General features: G+C 30.7%; 2 protein-coding genes across 5 annotated transcripts in view; one reads left to right on the top strand and one right to left on the bottom strand.

Annotated features, from left to right (window-relative positions):
- The window catches only part of LOC143063672 (uncharacterized), a 45,558-nt gene extending 43,452 nt beyond the window's left edge, over positions 1 to 2,106 (bottom strand). For all 4 annotated transcript variants that reach the window (XM_076235967.1, XM_076235969.1, XM_076235968.1 and 1 more), the window contains exon 1: positions 2,080 to 2,106. In XM_076235967.1, coding sequence (XP_076092082.1) covers positions 2,080 to 2,092 — 13 coding nt within the window. In that variant the 5' untranslated portion in view covers positions 2,093 to 2,106. The remainder of the gene's footprint in view (positions 1 to 2,079) is intronic.
- A 162-nt stretch (positions 2,107 to 2,268) lies between these two features.
- Positions 2,269 to 24,315, top strand: LOC143063670 (leucine zipper transcription factor-like protein 1). The gene is made up of 10 exons (XM_076235954.1): positions 2,269 to 2,343; positions 8,153 to 8,280; positions 9,026 to 9,220; positions 9,936 to 10,074; positions 12,898 to 12,984; positions 16,539 to 16,583; positions 16,989 to 17,054; positions 17,670 to 17,771; positions 22,418 to 22,521; positions 23,291 to 24,315. Exons 1-10 carry the CDS (start codon positions 2,269 to 2,271, stop codon positions 23,316 to 23,318), a joined length of 969 nt encoding a protein of 322 aa, XP_076092069.1. The 3' UTR covers positions 23,319 to 24,315.
- Positions 24,316 to 25,392: the final 1,077 nt, after the last annotated feature.

Below are 25,392 nucleotides of genomic sequence, written 5' to 3'. Positions count from 1 at the left end.
ATTTGGCTAGTACAGAGGAGATTTGTCTCTAATCATTATCTTTTTCAGTTAGTTCAGCTAGCTATTATTTCGATTGAAAAACCACAAAGCCTTTTTATGAATATAGTTTTTGTCTCCATAAAAGGCGACTAACTGTCCTTGTCACTTTTTGGTCTTTGGCTTGTTTTGACATTTTGTAAACATGCCTTCAGCGAATTGTTGTTTTGTTTTATCAATTAATGATACTCTCTACTGTTATTGTTGTCATCGTGATGAAGTTATAATAATACAAGAAGTGCAGAGGAAATGCCAGAAACGTCCTCTAATACGGAACGTCGGGAATAAGGATGGTATCGCCGAAGACCCAAATTTAATGTAAAAAAAACCATGAACATGAACAAGACAACAGTACCAGTAGAAACATTGTAAATAAAGTTTATCTTAAATATTGTCTGGTTTGGAAGAAGTTATTTTACATTCTTTGAAATTAAAATAACAAAATCACAGGCACAATATCCATGATATTATTTAGGCAGCAACCATTTGATTTTCTGGGGGGGGGGGGGGGGGGCTATGGTTTTTTTTTCTGTACAAACTTTTTTTTTCGCCTGTGGCGAAAAACAATCTATTTTTTTCGCGACAAGTCGAGACAATTTTTTTCTTTCAATTTTAGCATTACATATAGTGGCAGCTGAAGGGGTAACAAACAATTTTTTTTTTCAGAATTCAAAACAAATTATTTTTTTCTCCAAAAACTGGAAACAAACTTTTTTTTCAAAAAAAGCCATAGCCCCCCCAGAAAATCAAATGGTTGCTGCCTTAGAATCATAAAGTACCACCATCTCTTTGTCGAGATATACACTTTTTAATTTTTTTTTCACTGTAGTCAATTCAAATGGCCCATTCATTTGACAACATGGCCCATTATTTTTTAAAATGGCCCCTTGAATTTAATTTTGAGGGGCCCTGGGCCCATAGAGAAAAAAAGCCTTCCAGATCACTGCCCCCCCCAGAAAATCAAATGGTTGCTGCCTAATATCTAATTTTATTTATGAAAATATAAATATATTACTTTTATGCTCAAAATCTATATCTAAGGAGCCAATACGAAATTACATTTTAATGATGTAAAGTTATTATTATTATTATTATTATTATACAATATTTATATAGCGCATTATATAATTTGAAAAATTACCCTAAGCGCTTAACATGAATAAACAAAAAATAAGATACATAAGGTAAAAGCAAAATATACAATCACATAAATACAATTTCTGAGCAGTGGCGTGTAAAATGAAAACATTGATTGTCGGTTAAATAGAATAATATAAAAGAATGTACAACCCACACAAAAAATATCAAAAATTTAAAATTAATCAAAATGAAAGAAAAGTAAAAAGTTTCTAAAGTTCACTTAAGACGTAAAATAAATCAACTGGTATATTAATAAAAAAAACAGTGCGAACAGACCCAAGGAGCAAACATGCAGGGTGTTAATGTGTTCGGGGATGGAATGCAGACCTATAGAACCCAGAGGCCAGACCTACCAAATAATGCATGGGGATCGTACATGAGTTGAATTCTTAGCAATGAAGGTGTATAATTGTGCCTAACTTGACTATCACAGTAGAGCTTCTTTCGAGTTTGGCAGAATTATACACCTTTATTGCCAAGTCTTTCAATCTCCTGTGATCGTCCCCTTTAAAGGGATTTCCCAAAACTGTCCATGTACACTTGGATCACAGGGGTTTGTTACAATTACAATGTTTACAATCCATACGAACCCCTGTGCTTGGATCATACTGTCTATGTGGAGATTAAATAAATGTTTTTCTGGCTATTAATCAATAGAACAACCATGCTAGTCTTATAGTGACTGCAGATCTTGTTTGACATGTCAACAAAAAACGAAAGGACACGTCCAACGTTCATAACCACATGGTACTGTCAGACAGTGTTTCAGAGCAAGATCGGTGAAATTTAATGAAATACACCGCATAACGGGATAATTTAAGGATGATTTGTGAAATGTTTGTGACATTATGGCTTTAAAAAGGGGTCTGAATGTTTTTCTTTTCTCGGCACATGTTTCTTTACCCTGTGCCGCCATTTTGCAGTGAATAAATAAAACCTTATTTTTCATTTCGATCAAATGAAAACTTGTTATAAATTATAATGACAGATAGTTTATCTTAATAATTTTGTGGTAAAATATTTATTGATAGTTTTATGCATAAAAGATGAATAACATTGACTTTTTTCTTTATTAATACGAACTTCCGTTTGATGCGGAGTTTCACATTCGTCGCATCCGTCCACAATCCACAACTTGCTGTCCGATCTTTTTTTGCAGAAAACATGGTAATTACAAGACCGTGTATATTGAGTTAAAACTAGCACTGGAGAAAAAATAAACTTTAAGTTACAGTGACGTAGGCCTGTGCATTTTAAATGCTCAATTTGTCTTGTCACAGTCATGTCAATTTTTTTTAATCTCATCCCTTTGAATTTTGTGATTCTGTATCCTATGCTCAGACTTTTTCAAAAACACAAATAGATACTTTAACTATATTTTCGGATAGTCAAACCGCATTAGGTATCTTAACTCTTAATTGGAAAAGTGACAGCTATCATCAAACCATTAACGAAATCAAAGGAAAAATAAAAAATTTAAACGAACATGGAATTTTAATCAACTTAAACTGGACACCAGGTCATGCTAACATAAAAGGAAATGATGAGGCAGATTCCCTGGCAAAAGAAGCAGAAACACTAGCAGTTGATGACATAGTATTTACAAAACAAGATGTAAAAAAAAGCTGCTAGAAATTCAGTAACAAAAAAATGGCAACGCAGATGGGAAAACAGTAATACTGGACGTCATTATTTTAGATTTCATCCTGAAGTTAAAAATAAAGTATAAAAAGACTTCCCGTCAAAAAAAATGTACAACATAATTAACAGTTTACGAACAGGTTATTCTAAATTAAATGCATACCAATTTATAATAAACCAGCACATCAACTCGGAAACCTGTGATCACTGCAAACAAAAAGAAAATGTACAACACTACCTTTTTGAATGTGATCTGTATTCAGATGCCAGAGACAAATTATTTCATCAAATCTACTTCATAACAGGACAATTTCCAACAGATTTAGACAATTTATTAACAATTAATTTGCCAAATGCAGAAAATATCACTCAACTATTAGCGGAGTACATAGAGGAAACAAACCGTTTTAGTGGATAATTTGATACAAATTTCGTTTAATTTTTAATATTTTTAAATTTTTCATGTCATTTCAATTATCTGATTACGGTAACAATTTTTTTTCTTTTTTTTTCGCTTCATACATTAATTTTTTAATATTTTTAAAGCGCCACCTACAATATATATTAAAGTACAAAGGAGGAACTACATTAGTGATTAATAATTTTACAAGAGAGGATAATTTACAAGAGAGATTACTCTGTCATCACGACAAAGATTGAAGATTGAAGCTAAGACACTTGTCTCTCTATAAAAAAAACCCACCTTTATACTTTAATATGAGGCAGGCATTACCTATGAATGTGGACGAAGTTTGTATGATTTTTTTTTTAAATCAAACATGAATAAAAAATATGCATTTAATATTTTTTTAATAAATTGATATATTTTTTTATCATATTGTAACCGGAGAGCACGAATTTCATTACAAAATTGCTTGTCTCCACCAGGACTGAACCCGGGACCTCTGTGTTACAAGGCAGCGCGTATACAGACTGAGCTTTCTTTAGCTCAGTCGGTATACGTGCTGCCTTGTAACACAGAGGTCCCGGGAATCAAGTCCCGGTGGAGACAAGCAATTTTGTAATGAAATTTGTGCTCTCCGGTTACAATATTGATAGATGAAGAAAGTAAACATTTGTGAGGAAGAAAGGGATTGTGAATTTTTTTTTAAAATTAAATTTAAAGAATATGTTCAAGATAATGTATGTATCTGTTTTCAGCAAAGTCAGAGTATGAATAAACGAATGGAAATAAAAATAAAGTGGGCATAATAGAATATAATCTCTTCATTCAACTGTACTCTTGTTATGTCAATGTGATGCAGTTTTAAAAGTAAAAATTGAATATATGGCTTCAGTCAGCTTGGTAGAGCAAATGAAATGCACACGCTATAAAATGGAAATAAAAACATGATTTTTCAACTTTCCTTTGATGGATTTATTGAAACAAAAATATAAAAATATTCTTTCCTTTCTAACAGTACAATTCATTGTTCTTGATAGGAACAACATTGGTTGTGGCTTCAACCTAAGGTAATAACAGTACACACAATGTGGAACATCAAATGAGATTAACGAGGCGCATGTTCCTTGTTTTTTTGCTACAATAACATCAAATTAACACACGCCTCAGCCGGACTATACAGTTACACACGCCAGAATATACAATCATTGTAAATAGTGAACAATTGTTGAAAACTCGAGATTGTCATTAATTTCCTTTAATCTTCAATCAATATGCATAAACATGATAAATATCTTTAAATGAGTCAATACACAAAATGAAATAATGAAAAATATTCACATTTTAATTTGGTTTTCCTGTTGTTTGATTTCATTTCTTTGTATTTCGCAATTTAAAAAAAATAAATTATAAGATAAATATATTATTGTTCTAATTAGCCGTATTTGGCACAACTTTTTGGAATTTTGGAACCTAAATGCTCTTCAACTTCGTACTTGTTTGACTTTATAAATATTTTTATATGAGCATCACTAATGAGTCTTATGTAGACGAAACAAGTGTCTGGCGGACTAAATTATAATCCTGATACCTTTGATAACTTCTAAACCACAATTAAAAGTAATGTCATAATACGACAGGGTAAAACGTAATACTTGCTGTTATACATAATAAATAAATGATAAAAAAATGTTAAATTGTTTTTCTATCAATATTAACTTTCTTGTCGCTAAAATTGTTTTCTTTTGCATATTCTTTTATTATTTAATATTTATTTAGAATTTGTAATTTTGATTAAAAAAAATATGTTTTCTTGTCGCTAAATAGTTTCTTGTCGCTTCATGTCGCTAAAATTATTCTTCTTGTCGCTAATTAGTGAGACCGCGTTAAAAAGAGAAACGGAAATACCGCAACGTTTCTGATTTTGGTTCTGTTGTTAGGGATTTGTTTTTTTTATAACAAACAATTTTTAAAAATGAGTTAGTATTGAGATTCTTTCTTAGACTGATAAATATACATTTTATTCAAAGTCTCATGCAAACAAGACCGGACACGGAAGTAGATTTCTGCACCAGTGGCGGATCCAGGGGGGGGTTCCGGGCGTTGGAACCCCCTTTTTTTTTGGCCGATCAATGCATTTGAATGGGAGCATATAGTTGGAACCCCCCCTTTACTCTGGGTTGGGAACCCCCCTTTTTAAAATGGCTGGATCCGCCACTGTGCACAGATCTGGAAATTCAAAAACGCGCCAAAAAAAAATTTTGAATGATTTTGAGATCATTAGTACAATGAAAAATACAGGAAATTTACCAGATTTTTTTTTTATTTATTTATTTATTGAATTTTCTACTGTAATAGGGGACTTCGCCCCCATAATATAACACAATTAACCAACTTGTATTATAGAAATGACACTTGTTCATAAGGTTTTGTCATATCTAGCAGGATTTCCAAGAAAATTTCGGTTTTTGATTTGGGGATGTATGACAGGCAGCATCCAAATGTTAACCATTTCACATTTACCCCTCAGGAGTAATGGTTTTTGAAATATTTAAAAAATGGTGTTTTCAGTTGTGTCTGTGCATTTTACTCATGAACTGTTCAACATTTTGTGTCACAAACCCATGCTGTATCAAATATTCAATCACATTTCAAATACACTTTATAGCTAATCCCGGCTGACCCGGCCGCTTGAATTTTTGACGTATACAACAATCACTTTTCCATTGTGGCGTCAGGTATTTTATTTCATCACGTCAAAATTTTACTGGAACCTGTGTGATATCCAGTAATGGCGGACAAATAGCGATAAGGTGAATTCGGATTTGTTTAAGCTTAAATTTTGTGTCTATACTTGCTCAACTGTTCAGGGTTTGACCTCTGCAGGAAAATCAGGTTTGCTGTGTCTCTGACTGCCTCTTGTTTAATAGATATATTTACACTTGTACAAAGTTCTACAAGTTGTACATGTATGCTATTTTTTCCACTATTACATAAGATCACACAAAGTTCCAGTCAACTTTGGCATTACAATTGTGACAATTAAAAAAGATTGACTTCATAATTAAACAGTTATTGTTGCTTGATGTCAAAAGGTTATTTGGAGTACGGTCATTTGGAGTACGGTCATTTGGAGAAAAATTCAAACAAATACCAAAAGTATAAATAAGTTTATTCTGCAGTTGTATTACATGTAGTATCCACTGAACTTTGTTTTAGGTATATCTATATTGTACATTAATTTTCCAAACCTTAAATACATGTATATAACTGGTCAATTTCTGTTGTTGGAATAGTTTCTGATATCATATCCTTTCACAGCCAAATGACAATAAAAATGTTGCAATTAATTATTAATTAAAAATAATTTCAGTATCAATTGGTCAATATTGCAGCTTAAAATAAATGTTTTATTGAGTTATCTCAATTTTATATGTTTAGTCCAGAGTCTGAATGACATTGAAAGTTAGGGAAAATTCAGTTTAAAAATAGAAACTTAGACCTCTCTCATTAGGGATACCTTAAATGACTCCATAATATTTGGCCCATAACAAACTGGTACTATCACAAGCTTGGCCTATAAAATTAAAAATAATGTCAGTATCCAGTGGCGGATCCAGAAATTTTCATAAGTGGGGGCCCACTGACTGACCTAAGAGGGGGCTCGCTCCAGTCACGATTCAGTGATTCCCTATATAAGCAACCAAATTTTTTCCCAAAAAGGGTGGGCCCTCCCTTAATCCGCCTCTGGTATCAATTGGTCAATGTTCCTGCTTAAAATAAATGTTTTATTGAGTTCTCTACTATAAGATAAATTTTATTTCCAATAGGCAATAGAAGACCCATTATAGGCATAATCAGTAACATTGATTTTCACACAATTGCAATAGACAATACACAAGAAAATAAGTGCAAATGTATAGTCAGAGACTGATATACAAATGTGTATATATATATGTCTCTGGTATACATGTAGTCCATTATGACAAAAGTGTGTCAGAAATCATATATATGATATTCTTCCTCAGTCATAATAACCTTCCATCATTACCGAACTGAACAGAGAAATAACACGACAGGTGCCGTATTGGGTGCAGGAAATGCTTACCCTTCTAGAGCATCTGATTTCACTCCCAGTTTTAGTGGAGTTCGTGTTGTTTCTTATTTATAACTCTTGATGTAAATGTCCTTTGATTTTTTAGTCTTTGTTTATAAAAAAGAAGATGTGGTATGATTGCCAATGAGACGACTGTCCACAAGAGACCAAAATGACACAGACATTAACAACTATAGGTCACCGTACAGCCTTCAACAATGAGCAAAGCCCTTACTGCATAGTCAGCTATAAAAGGCCCCGGATAAGACAATGTAAAACAATTCAAACGAGAAAACTTATGGCCTTATTTATATAAAAAAATGAACGAAAAACAAATATGTAACACATAAACAAACGACAACCACTGAATTACAGGCTCCTGACTTGGGACAGGCACATACTGACATACATAAATAATGTGGCGGGGTTAAACATGTTAGCAGGATCCCAACCCTCCCCCTAAACTGGGACAGTACATAAGAACGAACAATAAAAATCAGTTGAAAAAGGCTTACAATGTACATATGTAACTCATCAGAGATGGACAAAAATACAAGTGGATGTGGCCGGGTACTTACTCCTTGGTTTTGATTGTTATTGGCATAGTCCAGAGAGTCTGAATGACATTAACAACAAGGGAAAATTTTATGCAAATTAGTAAAGAGAACTTCTGTTCTCAATTCTATTCATAGAAAAACTATACATCTAAACATGCTCAAAGGCTTAAACTTTTTATGAAGTTACATTTTTTATATTTAATTATTCAGGGCAAGACTAACGATGAAATTTGGCTGTTGAGTGTTTACTGTAACTGTGTATGACTTCTTTATTTGTAGGATACCAAGTTGGGTATAAATGAACACCATTCAGCTCAGATATTAAATTTTCTGAGATTTTCTAGATATCAAAGAGGTCAGAGATTAAGAGCAGTAGAAATGTGTTTTGAAGAATTGAAGACTAGCAGGTAAGCTCTTGTAGGAATATAGGTATTATTAAAGGTATATTGATCAAAATACTTTACTAATTTTATTATTTATCTATCACAAATACTTGTTGTCTTGAACTAGCTACGTTGACTAGGAATTTCTGATGAGTTGAAGTTTTCACCTGGTCCTGAACTTTGTTCCATATAAATGTATTTCCACTCCGGTTGACTCAAAAGCATTCAAAATTCATTATTTATCTTTATCTTATACTCATATGTCAAAAAATGAGCTAGGGATTTAAATGGATTGAAGAGTTATACTGACAATACACATGTAATTAAGTTTCTGGACACTGACCACTGTGTTGTTTTATGACATGATAAATAATAAGTGATACATTGTTATAGTTTATGAAGATTAATTTAAAATGGTTAGAAAACAATTAATTGTAATCACACGTTTTTATGAGCTTGGATGTGTATTAAATTTTTTTTTAATCTCCTGTACCTATTTTTGAAATGAACAAATTGTCAGCTTTACGTAACTTAAATAATACTTAGATTGATTGAAAATTACTCTCTCAGGTAAACTCACATGAGACATAAAGTGTTTTTACAATAATAAAAGATCATAACATACAAATACATCGATCTAATACCAGAATATCATCCCTTCTCATATTTACTCTGATTTTTTTTTTCCTTAACAAGCTTAATAGTAACAATAATTGTTAAGTTATAAAAGTTCCTACTGCATGTACTGAGTACAACTTGTATTTTACAGACTTGATGAGACAACTTATACTATAGATGAGGTGACAGATATGTTAGATGGCTTATTGTCTGTGGTGAGAGGAGAGGTGGAGTCAGAACTTATCAACACTTCTCATACAAACATTTTGTGTATGAGACAAATGTTTCAGCAAGCTGAGAAATGGCATCTTAAACTTGCAGCAGATATTTCAGAATTAGAAAATAAGTAAGTTATAGTGATTAAACTTTTAAAGGCATGCATTTAATTATCAATGCCATTTCACTGCGGTTTCATGTAGATATTATAATTAAACAATTCTAATAAAATCCCCTTTTTTCTGTTTGTATATTTTATTTGTATATCAGTTTGGCCAGCTGAAGGACGCCTCCGGGTGCAGGAATTTCTCGTTGCATTGAAGACCTGTTGGTGACCTTCTGCTGTTGTCTGTTCTATGGTCAGGTTGTCTCTTTGGCACATTCCCCATTTCCATTCTCAATTTTATACATCACATTTGAATACTGTTAATAGTCTTGTTGTTAATCTCCACAAAGGATTTCTACTTGCAAGAAAAAACTTTGATAGCAGATAGTAAATCTCTAGTCATGTGGTAACTTGGTTTAAAATCTCAGATAGTAGATATTTGAAAAAAATAAAAGGAGATTTGGTGTAATGAGACAAAGATCCATTAGAGTCAAAATGATGTGAATGTAATCAAATAAAGGTTTGCCTTGCATTAATGTCTTTCCATGCATAATATTTTGAACCCTTGAAATACAATACAGATCGTGGGCAAAGTATAATGATTTTTTTTTAATACATGTACTGTAGATGTTATTGTTTTAGTTTCTATTTATTTTAAGTCTCCACCAATACTTGAGCAAGTAGAACAAACAAAAAAAGAACTCTTTATTATTTGACAAATTTTGTTTATAAATTGTAGAGACCTTTTAGAGAACATTGCAGAATTTGAAGAAGAAAATTTTAGAGGAACAAAAAGAGATACCGATTTAAATAGTGTATTGAAGAATGTTAAACTAGTACCATTAAATGAAACAGGAGGAACGTCATTATTACACATGGTAAATAAAATGTTTTGATTTACGATAAAATTCATTTTGAATTGATATTAATTATAATTATAAGGTATGCTTGATATCTTTTTATACAACCACAAAAATTAAAAATGACAGATTGTTTCCGGATAATAACTTTAGTATAAGATAATAGAAATCAATAAAATTTTAACACAATGTTTATAACCACAAAAGGAAGGTTGTGATTGATTTTGGGGGTTATGGTTCCAAAGGTTTAGGAATTAGGGGCCCATACAAGCATTTATCTAGTTTCAGGACAATAAGTTGTGTATAAGTATTTCAATTGCTCTGAAATCGTACGGCAAAGTTAAAAATATTTTAAGGGTTATGGGGCAAACAGTGTAGGAATTAAGGGCCAAAAAGGGGCTAAAAACAAGAATTTTTCTAGTTTCAGGACAATAGCTTGTGTGTAACTATATGGATCTCTTGACATTGTACCACAAGATTCCATAAAAAAAGTGGAAGGCTGTGATTGAGTTTGGGGTTAATTTTCCCAAACATGTAGGAATAAGGGGTAAAAAAAAAAAGCCAAAAAGAAGCATTTTTCTAGTTTACAGACGATAACTTGTGTTAAGATGTATGGATCTCTCTTATATTACAAGGTTTCTTACTACAAAGAAAGGCTGGATTAATTAAGTTTACTTTAAATGTATAAATCTCTCTGAAGTTATACCACAAGTTTCCATACTACAAAGGAATGGTTTTGGGGGATATGGCTCAAATCATGTAGCAAATAACGGCAAAAAAGGGGGGAAACAAGGGTTTTTGTCGAGCCTGCAACTTTTGTTGCAGAAAGCTCGACATAGGGATAGTGATCCGGCGGCGGCGGCTACGGCGGCGGCGTTAGCTAACTTCTTAAAAGGTTTATATTTTAGAAAGTGAAAGACCTGGATGCTTCATACTTTGTATATAGATGCCTCATGTTACGAAGTTTCCGTCAGTCACATGTCCAATGTCCTTGACCTCATTTTCATGGTTCAGTGACCACTTGAAAAAAAAGTTCAGAATTTTTGTAATGTTGAATTCTCTCTTATTATAAGTAATAGGATAACTATATTTGGTATGTGCGTACCTTGCAAGGTCCTCATGCCCGTCAGACATTTTTCACTTGACCTCGACCTCATTTCATGGATCAGTGAACAAGGTTAAGTTTTGGTGGTCAAGTCCATATATATATCAGATACTATAAGCAATAGGGCTAGTATATTTGGTGTATGGAAGGACTGGAAGGTGTACATGTCCAACTGGCAGGTGTCATCTGGCCTTGACCTCATTTTCATGGTTCAGTGGTTATAGTTTAGTTTTTGTGTTTTGGTCTGTTTTTCTCATACTTTATGCAATAGGTCTACTATATTTGTTGTATGGAATGATTGTAAGGTGTGCATGTCTAGTGGGCAGATGTCATGTGACCTTGACCTCATTTTCATGGTTCAGTGGTCAAAGTTAAGTTTTTAAGTTTTGGTCTTTTTATCTAATATTATATGCCAAAGGTCAGCTATATTTGGTGTATGGAAATATATTATGATCTATATGTCAGTCCCGCAGGTTTATTTGACCATGACCTCAATTGCACGGTTCATTGCACAGTGTTAAATTTTTGTGTTTTGGTCTATTTTTCTTAAACTATAAGTAATAGGTCAACTATATTTGTTGTATGGAAGCTTTGTTAGCTGTACATGTCTGTCTGGCATGGTTCATCTGACCTTGACCTCATTTTCATGGTTCATTGGTCTTTGTTTAGCTATCTTGGTTAATGTTAAGTTTATGTGACAGTTGTAATAAAGCTTTATACTTAGGACTTTCAACATAATATCAATGATTAGTAAAGAAGGCGAGACATTTCAGTGTGTGCACTCTTGTTCTGTTTAAAGGACAGTTTAGACAATATAAAAGCAGTGTAAGGGACGTAATCCAATTCTATTTAAAGAATACTGTTATGTTATGTTTGATTACCTCCCTTACACTACTTGAAAATTATGTATTAAGAAATGAGATGACCAGCTGTAATTATTTTTTAGAAGTTACTATTAATTACTATTGATTTTAACCATGACTGTAGGAAATTTTATATTTTAATATTTTATGATGTATTGAAATGAGTAGTTATTGTTGCAAACTCCAATAGAAATTTGAATTGATATTTTTTTGGAGATACGGGAAAGGGGGAGGTGAAAAAATTGGGGAAAAAAGGGGGGCTAAATAACAATTTGTGGGGTTGGGGTGTACAATTTTTCTCATTTCAGATTTCAATAATTAAAAAGAAAAGTTCTTTAAATAATTATTTTTAAGGGGATTAATATTCCAAAGCAAAGTGAATTGCTCATTTTTTGAAAGCAAAAAAAAAATCATTAGACCACATTCATTTTGTGTCAGAAACCTAGGCTGTCTGTGTCAACTATTTAATCACCATCCAAATTCAGAGCTGTATCCAGCTTTAATGTTGTGTCCATACTTGCCCCAATTGTTCAGGGTTCAACCTCTGCAATCGTATAAAGCTGTGCCCTGCAGAGCATCTGGTTAAACAAGGTATCACATACATATTTTTATATTTTTGAAAAGATCAAGAGAATGAATGATAAATAAAGGAAACAGTAGTGTAAAAATATATAAAGTCATAAATCAGTTAAGCGAAAAACAAATGATCATTGAACTCCAATCATCTTGCCTTTGCAAAAGTGTTTTCTTTAAATGATAAAATGTAACAGTTGCTAACTCTGGTTTGACATTGTTTTCAGTTATATCAAAAACAATTTTTATTTATTATTGATTAGATTAAATAAGCTACAGAATATTTTTATTTTTTTGCAGAAAATAGAAGAGTTAGAACAAGAAAATTACAAATTAATGAATGAAAATATGAAAGCTAAAGAAAAGTTGGTGTCACTAGGAGGACAGGTAATTGTAGTATATGTTTCTTGGGATGACAGTCAGTTTATTATTTGAAGCCTCATGATACATTTTTTTTTCTGACTGTTAACTAAGTCCATTTGATAAAGGATGTGTACTGATTGATATTTTTGTCTTTTAAAAATACATGATTTTTTATTAGTTTAAATTGGCTTATTTCAACTAGCTTTCAGTTTTAAGCTCAGTTTTCTCAGTTCTGTACTGTGTCTTTAGTGTTTTTGTGTTTTTTGTATTGATATATTTAGTGAGTTATTCCCTTTTCAATTACTGTGAAAATACTTTAATTCGAGGGTATCAGTTTTCGTGGTTTGAGCTATATTTACATGTTCGTGGATGTATAAGTTCGTGAATTTAAGTTTTCTAAAAAATCAATAATTGATAAATTAAAGCCTTTAGAAACAAAGGTTACAAATAGGCTGGATTGAAGGAAATTGCAAAGTAAACAGGTACCGATTTTTTAAATTGTCATTCTTTCATTTGCTCCGTTTTCATTTTTTTATTTGCGCCGTTTTCATTTTTTCATTTGCGCCGTTTTTAAATTTGCTCCTTATTGCATTTACAGTTTAACACAGGTGAGTAAATACTTGTACATGTTCTATAAATTGAAGGTATATTGGTAAAATAGAAGAGATTAAATCACAAGAAATAAATATATTAGATTAGTGTTACTCGGCAAGAACAGATTTATGATTTTAATGTATTTCGTTTTTATGAATTTTAATAATGTAAATATAGTTTTAATTTGTCATTTTAGTATAAACAGAGTGCTTTTATCTAAAGTTTTTGCTTCTTTATTTTAAAGTATGTGAACATAGTGTGTTTAAAATTGACTTATCCTGCTCAAGATCCTACTTCCACCTCCCGTGGTGAGCACAGGACAACAGTCATATATATAATATAATATAATATAATATAATAGGATAAATGAAAAAAAACATTCACCTGTAATTTACCTGTAAAAAAATCGACACAAATGAAAACAAAAATCGGTGCAAATGAAAGAAAAAATAGGCGCAAATAAAATGCAGATCGTCACAAATGCAAAACGCAGAGTAAACATTGACCTGTGTAAATCATAGTGATAACACTAATTAACCCATGATAAAGTGATCAACAGATTAAAGACCATCAAAGGTGTTAATTAGGCCATAAACATGTCACCTAAAGAAAACAGTAACATAAACAAATTCTATAAACACATCTTGACTTTTAAAATAATTCTGATCAAAATCAAGCTCAGCATGAAATTATTATTTCCCATATATACGAGAACTATGAGGATATAAAATGAACACTTTATCATACTAGCATATCAATACCAGAAAAAAGTTTTTATGAGAATTAAAAGATCAATAGTTGTAGTTTAGGTTATTAAAGATTAAATGGGTATAATTCTGCATGCGGTTGAAGTTCTGTGACTGCTATTAAAGTATTCTCAGATTTGGCATTATTCAATATATTCTCTGGATCATATCAGTAGTCAAACATACCGATGGCCTAGGGATCTTTCCATGTCTTGATTTGGACAATGCTTGTTTTATTTCTTTGGACACTTAAATTCGTGGATAAAGTCATCCACGAAAATTGGTACCCCACAAATTAAAGTACTTTCACAGTAGTTTTTATGCCCCACTTAGAGGCACTATGTTTTTTTTGGTCTGTGCACTAGTTTGTCTGTCCATTCGCTTGTCCATTCATCATGAGTAATAAGATAGATATATATGGTATATTTCTAAATTTTTAAAATTTCCTTCATTTGACTTGGGCCTAAGTGTTCAATGTGATTAGGTCCATTTTCAGATACAATAAACAGTAGGTCAACTATGTATGGTGTTAAAGTTTTTGTGGTTCGGTCTGTTTTTATACGCCCGTCGTCTTTTAGACGGGACGTATTATGGTATACCGTTGTCCGTCCGTCTGTCCGTCCGTCCGTCCGTCCGTCGTCCACACTTCGGACAATAACTCAAAAACACTTTCACCAATTTCCATGAAACTTAAGTGAATTGTTTATATCTATTGACATAAGCTCCCTTTCGTTTTTTTTTTAATTTCAGATTTTAAGTTTTGGATTTATGGGGCTTTATTCATAAAAAAGGGGGGATTTTCAACACTTCGGACAATAACTCAAAAAGGCTTTCACCAATGTCCATGAAACTTTGGTGAATTGTTTATATCTATTGATGTAAGCTCCCTTTCAATTTTTATAAATTTCAGATTTTAAGTTTTGGATTTATGGGGCTTTATTCATAAAAAAGGGGGGTTTTCAACACTTCGGACAATAACTCAAAAAGGCTTTCACCAATGTCCATGAAACTTTGGTGAATTGTTTATATCTATTGATGTAAGCTCCCTTTCAATTTTTATAAATTTCAGATTTTAAGTTTTGGATTTATGGGGCTTTATTCATAAAAAAAAGGGGGATTTTCAACACTTCGGACAATAACTCAAAAAAGCTTTCACCAATGTCCATGAAACTTTGGTGAATTGTTTATATCTATTGATGTAAGCTCCCTTTCAATTTTTATAAATTTCAGATTTTACATTTCCGTGTTATGAATTTTTATGCTTAAAAAAGGGGGGATTTTCCAATTTTGGGACAATAACTAACACTTTCACAAAATTTTATGCAACTTTGATAAATTGTTTATATCTATTGACATAAGCTCCCTTTCCATTTTTATAAATTTTAGATTTTACGTTTTCGTAAGTAATGAATTTTTATACTTAAAAAAGGGTGATTTTATGAAACTTTGGTGAATATATTAATGTAACATCCCTTTTGATTTGTATATATATTTCTAGTTGATCATATAAATTCATTTATAGCATAAAAGACAAGTTAAAAGAGCAACGGGCGTATCATGCGCTAAAGCGCAGCCCTTTATTTAAGATTACTACAAGTAATAATTAAGTCAACTATATTTGTATTCAAATGATTTTTAGGTGTACATGTCTGTTTTTCTAGTTTAATTTATCTGATCTTCACCTCATTTTCATGGTCTGTTGGTCAATATTGAGTTTTGTGTTAAGTTTTCTTATCAGATTCTGTAAGAAATAAGTCAACTATTTGTATTAAAATTGATAATGGAAATGGGAAATATCATATGTCAAAAGAGAAAAAAAACTGACCAAAGAGTAGATAACAGCTGAAGACCACAAATGGGTGACCCGGTCTTCAACACAGTGAGAAAATCCTGTACCCTGGGCGTGTGTAATGTTTTCATATCTAACTGGCAGTTTTGTCTGAGATCTGACCTTTCCCTCATTTCGATGGTCAACTTACTCAGCAAGCCTTGCTTTTTTGTCTGTTTCTTAATTAAGTATAAGTTGGTACAAATAAATTTTATATTTTCCTACACTGTTCCAATATTGTATATCTATACAGGTAAAATCCAATTCATATACTAGCAATTTCGATGGCATCTTCTAGTTATATATATGTTTCTTGCATGCATGCATGAAAATTTTAAATTAAAACTTCTGCTTCATTGTTGACAAATTTAATGTATTATATAATAACAATATTTCTCACATTTTTACAGGCTGCAATACAAGAACTAGCTTCAGCTGTAAAATCAAGTGGAAAGGTAAATGTTACAACATAGAAAAGTTAATGATTTTCTTATTGAGAATTTGTCAAAACAGTAATGAAAATTGTCCTCACTGGAAACTAATATTGTCAAAACATTTAAGTCCTTTGAGGTTTAGCAAAGAGTTTCAGTACTGATAATGGAATATACAATGTATTTATTTTTCATATCCAATTTTAGGCACATAAGAATGTTGTAATTTAAAATAAAATATAAATTATTTTCATAGATGGCTAGTGTTCAAAAGATTCCTTTGGTATATATGTCATTGTCCTTGACTTAAGTAAAAACATATTTAGTCTATAGATTACCTGTTGGGTAAATATGTCTTTTGTCTGATTTGAATTCTTTTTATTTTTGGATGATAACTTCCTTTAATATTTATGGTATTCTATCTCACAGGTTTCAGAAAGTGAACTTGAAGAAACAAGAGAGAAAATGGCAAAACTAGAGTTAGAGCTAGAAAAGGTAATTAGTTTTAAGTTCGCAAGAAAAAAGTCTTAAGTTTGAGTATTATAAATAATTAAAAGTCCCAATTTCTTGTGTGGTAGCTGTATTTTTATTTCATACTTTTCTTAATGTACTATTATATGTCCTCTAATGATTTTTGTCAGAATATTTGTCAATAAATGAAAAAAAGTTGTCTTATTGTTTTTAGAAAGCAAAATATTTTCACAACCTATGCAGACGGAGGTACAGTTTTTGACAACTACAGCCATTTAATTGTTCTTTGCAGTACCATTCAATCAAACACAAATTAAAATGCTTTAGGGTTAGTTTGTCATAGTTAACACAAATATACCCTACAAAATAAGCAATATAAGAAATAAATCTGATTGTAATAAAACTTTTTAATTGCGTGTGTAATTTTCACTTTGTTTTTGCGGCATCTACATAAATGTGAAAATTTGACCAGAGTAAATTTCCCTGTCTATTCTTAACTTATAGCTGTTCTGAATATTTAAACATATAACTTAACTATCTAGATAACACAAAATTAATTCGTCAGCTCATTACACTCTGAAGGTTTCTAGTGTTGATCAAATGTCAATAAAACAAAATGTGTATTGTTTGTATTTTTAGAGTAAGAAAAGTAGTCCTTCAGCTGGTGATGTGGACAATGACTTGGTATCTACTAAACATGAATTATTACGGATTAGAGAAATGCTAGAATTAGCTGAGAAGGTAATAATAACATTAAGGTTTTTCATGTAGAACTTAAGATAGAAGAGGTACAACAAAATCTACTGCATGATCAAAAGGTATATAAGTAGAAAAATCAACTAGATGATTTATTATGGTAATTCAATGAATTCAATCAGATACTGTAAATTTAGAAATTATTTTGAGGTGTTATTAATGTGAATATGCAACTGGTTGAGTATAGCAATAATAAGAACTTGCATATAATTTAAATATACCTGTATGCAGATTTTTTCTAAAATTACAATAATTAATTCACACAATAAGTTCTAAACTTACAGTAATTGAAAAAGGAAACTATTTTTGTTCCTGTTCTACATCTAGACCTGTTGTCAACCTTAACTTTTTTTGTTATGTCTAATATGTAGTTAAGCCACTCTATTGTTACTTCATTGAATTAAAAAAAATCATTCATGACATATTCTATATTCAAGAACCTGAATTCTTTAAAGAAAGGACATAGAGTGCCCTGAGAAGATAAGAACTTGCATTCCAAATTATTTAAGACAATTATATGACTCCATGTAGGAATATAGTTAAGGTACTAAAACTGTCTTTAAAAAAAAGGGAGTCAGCCTCAAGTTTAATAAATACTTCATTGGACCACAGTTAAGATTGAGTATCTTAAGTGATCTACAATCATTTAACATAGCAAACAGATTTACCTAAGGACGCATTATAGTCTGTAACTCTCTAGTCAATGTATATTGCTCTTGTGCTCAAAACAAGAAAGTTAGAAAGAACAAATAAAGTTTTTACACATATCTTTACCAAGAACTTTTACAGACGGTCCAAGTCCACAGTTATCTTACAGTGCATTTTTTTTTAGACAATAAATGCAAATTAAAAAAATGCTACCTGTGAGTTCTCAATAATATTTTAACAGTGTGTTGTACTACTTTTGGTACAAATTATATCAAAATTAAAGAAGACTTCATCAGCTCTAACTCAAAATATGGATAATTTTATGTTAAAGGGGTCCTTGAAATTTCTTGACAGTTTCCAAAGTGCTAATTTTTAACCTTTTTCAGCTGAACCAAATCACCACTTTACTTTAAAATTCATTGACCCAAAAGTGTCATTTCAACCCCTTACTTGCTATGTGAGGCATAAAACATAGAGAAATAAATTTGGAAGTCAGTGTTCTCCCCAGAAATTTTGGATAGCATCACATTTTGCGTAAAAAAAAATAACTGTATTTTTTTAATGTCATTTGTCGCATTGCGTTGCTGCTCTATTTCCTTTATATGTTTTAGTTTATATTGTTCAATTCATAACTGAGAATACAATTAAACTATAACAACAAAAACAGTTGTTTCAGTTTATGTTTTCTTTATTCATTTATAGTTACAGAATTATTTTTTTCCTCTTGTGCCAAATAAAAATAAATATGTGCTTTCAGTTACCCAACAATAAGTCAAATGAATGAATGGTTCATTATAGTGCAACCTGTATACAAAACTAAATATCTAGTACACAAAATTAACTATTTTTTTTATATTATATTAAGTAAAGATAAAGAAGCAAAAGTAGCAAAAAAAAATATCAATTTAAAAACTTTTTTTTATCATGTTTATGAAATTCATTGTTTCATGGCACTGAATGAATTAGTCCCTGTTGTTTCTTATCTTTACATCAAAATGATACGTATTTTCAACAAAGTTATCTAACAAATAGTCTATTAATGCGTAGTTTTCTCTATTGGTATATTTTTGTCTACCGTCCGTCTGTTGTCATTATCGTGAAAATGCGGATTTTTGTCATATCTGGTCCGGAATCGATCCGTAGTTTACACAAAAATGTGCAATGGCGGCCGTAGAAACATTTACGAAAATGAGTCCGAGAATAAACATTGTTTGACAAAAAAATTGTGAATGAATAAGACGCTTTTAATCCATTAAATGAATTAAACATAAACTTAAGCCAATTATGATCTCTTTTTAAAGAAGTATAAAATTGATTTTAGCTCAAAACCAAAATTCTAGCTCTCGGATTACCGGAAGAGAAAGAAAGTATTTTTTGGAGAGTTGTACAAATAAACGACCTTTTAAAAAAAAAAATCGAAACAGAAAAAGTTAAACGTAATGTATTAAGCTATGAATTGCTAGATGGTGGTTTAAAAATGATTGACATAGATAAATACATAGAATCTTTAAAAATTGGGTGGATTAAAAGATTAATATATGGAGATTTTGCCAACTGGAAAGTAATACCATTATTTTATTTTAATAAATTTGGCAAGAATTTCCTTATCTTTCATATGAACATTGATGGTACTAACTCAATTCCTGGTTTAAATAAGCTGCCAGAATTTTATTTGAATATATTAAAAGCATGGGTAAAAAACAAAAAAATAGAGCAACCAGAAAACTTTAGAACTATTCGACAACAAGTAATCTGGGGAAATCAATTTATCAAGATTAAAAAAAAAAGCCTTATATTTCAAAACTGGATAAATAGCAAAATCATATATGTAAATGACATTATAGATGAAAATGGTAACATATCAGAGAAATATATTTTACAAAAACTCAATATTAAATGTAATTGGTTGTCAGAATTTTCTCAATTGAAGAAAGCTTTACCAAAAGAATGGATAAACATTTTAAGACAAGAAAATTCAAAGAAAACTCAAGTAAAAACAGATTATGTTTTATTTATTAAGAATAATTGTAATTATACAGAAACATTAGACAAGTTAGAAACAAAAAAAATTTATAACACATTCATTCAGAATGAGATTCAAATTCCTGTTGGTTTTAACCGATGGAAAACAGTGTTAAATATTGAGTATATTAAGAGTTCAGTCTGTAATATATTGAAATTTGTTCACCATTATTTGAAAGAAAATAAGTATAAAGTGTTTCGTTGGAAATTGTTACACTTTATTCTACCTTGTAAAACTTTATTAAAACAGTGGAATATCTGCAATACTTCAAATTGTAATTTTTGCAATACCACTGAAGATTATGATCACATGTTTCTGAAATGTCATTTTCTTGATGACTTCTTTAGTAAAATTAAAAATCTTTTTGGAAAACTGAATATTGATAATAATATTCTAACATTGAAAAATCTAGTATTTGGTTATAAAATTAATGATGAACAATATTATGAAATAAATTATTTGATTACATTAATAATGTTTTGTATATATAAAGCTTACTACATGTCTGAACAGAAAACAGAAGCTATAAATGTTTATGCTGTATTTAAAGCAGAATTTATGTATAGTTACAAATTACAGGCAAAATGTAAGACTACACATTGTAATTGTTTCCTAGAAAAAGCTTTCAAATTGTTGAAATAATTTTTTGTTTGTTTGAGAAATATATGATCTAGCAAAAATAAATGAAAGAACTTAATTAAAGATATAAATTTTTAAAATTACACATCAGGAACTGATGAAGTAATATAAATTTTACTGTTCACCGCCACATGTTAAGATTAATATCGAGGCTATTTATATCAATTTACCGTTACAAAAAGAAGATTTGAAAAAGAAACCAGTCTTACTCTTGATCTTCTTTACACTATTGATAAATTTTGATTTAGACATACCTGTTATAATGCTATATCACAACTGTTTGTTCTATTTTTAAAGTCGCATAAACCGGTGTGACAATTTTGTTTCAAACCAGGAAGTTATTCGATAGAAAAACAATGCACACGTTAACGGAGAAAATATGGAAAGTTTCCGGAAACTATACTCAAAAATCATTTATATTGCTAGATGATATCCAAATAGTATTTTTTCCTATTTATATGTATAGGTAAACAAATAAATCTCGCTGATATTTACTTGTTTATTATTTCATTGCTGATTATTTTATAACTTAGCTGTTAGATTATAATACTAATGTTGATTTAATATATTGATGCTTACCAGAAAAAAAACCTGGATTTCTGGTATTAACAAACAGGGACTCTTCACTGGTATGCTGGACTGGTGAGGTATATTGTTAACAGCGGAAAGTGCAATTTGTTGTTGAATAAAAATAAAAAAAAAAAAAAAAATCGTTTTAATCTTCGAAATTTCGTAATACAAAACATAGATTTCGAATTGTTTTTGTGATTGCATTTTTCCATGTCGAAATTGGTAATTGCAGACACGTGGTTTAGTCATGTCACAAGTGTCAGCTTGGGATATTCGCATCCAAACAGTTATCACCCTGAGGGCAATTAAAACCTGGCTATTTAATCTCTTAATTGCCTTTAGTGTCCGACTAAAAAAGGGATTACAATTAAAGGTGATATAATTTTTATGATCATAATCCATAATAGATGAAAGTTCAAAATTGAGGACAAGTAAAATAGCATCTTCAAAATAATTATAGCGTCGCGGGAATTATTATAGCATCACGGTGAAAAAATATAGCGTCGCGGTACCGCGACGCTAAAACGGCCTGGGGAGAACACTGGAAGTGGTATAAAAAGAATTGGCAACTAACACACTGTCCATACTAGGGACTATATTCATGGATAACGAAAATCAATGGACAATAACCTGTGGTCTGGGACCAGAACATGTTTAACACTGTCTAAATAGTGACTACTTTTACAAATTATGATCTATAGTTATATATATCATTTCCCAGAGTGTAATTTATTATTTGATTATTTTACAGGAATTGGAGAAGAAGGTCAGTCAAACAAATCCATTTAGAAATTTAAAGAAGATGCTGATTTCTAAAAATGATCAACTAAAACAGCTGCGGAAAAGATTATCAAAGTAAGAAAAAGTATCCTAGGATATGTAGTCACATGTCCTGTTATACCCTCTACATAGTTTGTGGTATAAAGTGAAGGTAGCATCAATTCAAACATGCATTCACAGCCTCAGTGATATTATGGTAGATTGCTTGCCAAGATAGGAGGAGCTTGAGCGTTTGATACCTAGCTGACTTTAAAATTTGTGTTATCATAATAACCGCTATCAATAAAGAAAGTCTGACAGGACCGAATTGTTTTGTTCAGAAAGTACTTTTATGTACATCAAATTTGTCAGATGGCTTCTATAGGACTTATTGCTCTTAAATGAATCTTCAAGATGGCAAAGGCAAGACAAGATCTACAAGTCACAGTACTGAAATTGTCACTCAACTCATTTCTTTCCCTTAAGTGATGATTTATACAGATTAATGTGTAATATTGCATATTATTTTGAATATTATTATAAAAAAGCAAAAATGATCAGCAAGATCAGATCTTGAAACAGGTAAGCATAGATGAAATAGTCAGGTGTCTTCAGGTATGATAATTAAAGTGTACAATATTTGTTGCTAGAGATATGCATAGACCCAAGCAAGACCACAGACTCTTTGTAGGCTCTAGTTTAGACAACAGGTTTTTACTTAGTAAATTTAACTTGCAGCCCCCTATGAACAAGTGGGGAAAACTAACCTCACTTAAACTGATATGATAAATAGAAATATGATCATTGATAAATGATTTTGTTTGTCAAGTATGCCTATAATGGAATTTATTTCTATACTTTTTAGGTATGAAAGTGTAGCAGATGAAGATTGAAGCATAATACAGCAATAACTCTCTTTTATCATTGTGTTCATAAATGTATATCCCTTTAGCAATTATGCTTTATGAACAATATGTGAAACTCTGTTGTCCTTTTAGTTTTATTATTTAGGATAATATATTTGTCATAAATACATATATATTATTTGTTTTAGGTTATTCATTCAAACTTCTGTTAAAATCTCTTGAGTCATATTATCTCTTTCAAGTATAAATGCACTAAATATTGAACTTTAAAATATCTGTTTATGAATTCTTAACTTCCCTTTCATTGTTCAAATGGATAACAGCAAGGAATTACATACCTTGATAAAGGAAAACTTGTTCATATAAGTGCAAAGGAACTTTGTTTATAGATATGATTTTTAAACAATTTAGTTAATTTTTTAATAGATATATATATATTAGAAAAGTCCATATAATAAAAGTGATTGTTAGTTCACGTCTGTCATATTTGTATTTTGTAAATTATTTTGTTATGAATTAGAATGCAACTTTTTTCATTCAAATTGTTGCAATTTTTTCATGTCGGGCGACTTTTGAACCCAACAATATGGTATGGATTCATCTCATTGTTGAAGGTCCTATGTCAGCCTATATTTTATTACATTGTACTACCACTTCAATTTAACTCTGATGGTTAGTTGTCTCATTGGAGATCATACCACATCTCATTTTTATATTTGATAAAAATTGTAAATTTGTACTGGTGTTTAAATAGTTAAAAACATTATAGCAGTGGTTTGTATAAGTTTTAGTGAAAGGTTATGGTTCAAGTTAACTTCATGATATGTCAGTTTCCTAAATTTCTATTTCTACTATCTTTTATGCATTGTAAGGTTGTAATTAATTTGTGAATATTATTGACTTCTGTATATTTAAATTAATTTTCTGTAGTATGTTATGTTATGTGTTGATATTGTAAAATTAATAGCCTTTACTTTCGGTTTTACAAACTGTATAATGTATAATAAAGAATTTTTTGTACAAATTATGTGTATCATTTATCATGTACTTTTATCAATGTTGATATTGTAAAATTAATAGCCTTTACTTTCGGTTTTACAAACTGTATAATGTATAATAAAGAATTTTTTGTACAAATTATGTGTATCATTTATCATGTACTTTTATCAATGTATCACCCTCTGCTAACTAACGACCTAAATTATGTACAAATTAGTAAAAGAGAACAGGAGTGCACAGGCTGTTGCCTTCTTTACTTACCATTGATATTATGTTGATATTCCTAAATAAAATGCTTTACTACAACTATCACATACAATCAACATGATTGAATGATCGGATCTAAAGAGAATGAGGTCAAAGTCATATAAACCAAACGAGAAATACATGTACACCTTACATTCATTCAAAACACTAAATATAGTTGACCTATTGCTAAAAGTATCTAAGAAACAGACTTAAGTTAGGAAACTAAACATTGACCAATGAACCATGGAAAATGAGGTCAAGGTCAGATGAACCATACCAGGCAGATATGTACTGCTGACAATCTGTCCATACAACAAATATAGTTGACCTATTTCTTGAAGTATAAGAAAAACATACCAAAACACAATTTGACCTATTGCATATAGATAGTATAAGAAAAAAAGACCAAAACTCTAAAAACTTAACTTTGACCACTGAACCATGAAAATGAGGTCAAGGCCAGATGATACCTGTCAGTTGGACATGTACACCTTACAATCATTCTATACACAAATATAGAATACCTTTTGTATACAGTATCAGAAAAGCAGACCAAAACACACAAATTTAATTATTATAACTAAACCATGAAAAGACAAAAAGTCACAAATGATTTGTTTATATTTGTTTGAATATATAAGTAAAAGATCATGAAATAATTTACATTTTATAACATTCATGCATGCTAATGACATTGCTCATAAGCATATGAAAATGAACACAAAAACTTAACACTGAGCAATGAACCATAAAATAGAGGTCAAGGTCAAATACAACCTGCCAGACTAACATAAGCATCATAAATATTTCCATACACCAAATATATTTGACCTATTGCATATGGTATAAGAAA

This window comes from Mytilus galloprovincialis, chromosome 2 (assembly GCF_965363235.1).
Source record: "Mytilus galloprovincialis chromosome 2, xbMytGall1.hap1.1, whole genome shotgun sequence".
Taxonomy (NCBI): domain Eukaryota; kingdom Metazoa; phylum Mollusca; class Bivalvia; order Mytilida; family Mytilidae; genus Mytilus; species Mytilus galloprovincialis.
The sequence above is the reverse complement of the archived record's forward strand: the minus strand, read 5'-3'. Positions and strand labels throughout refer to the sequence as shown.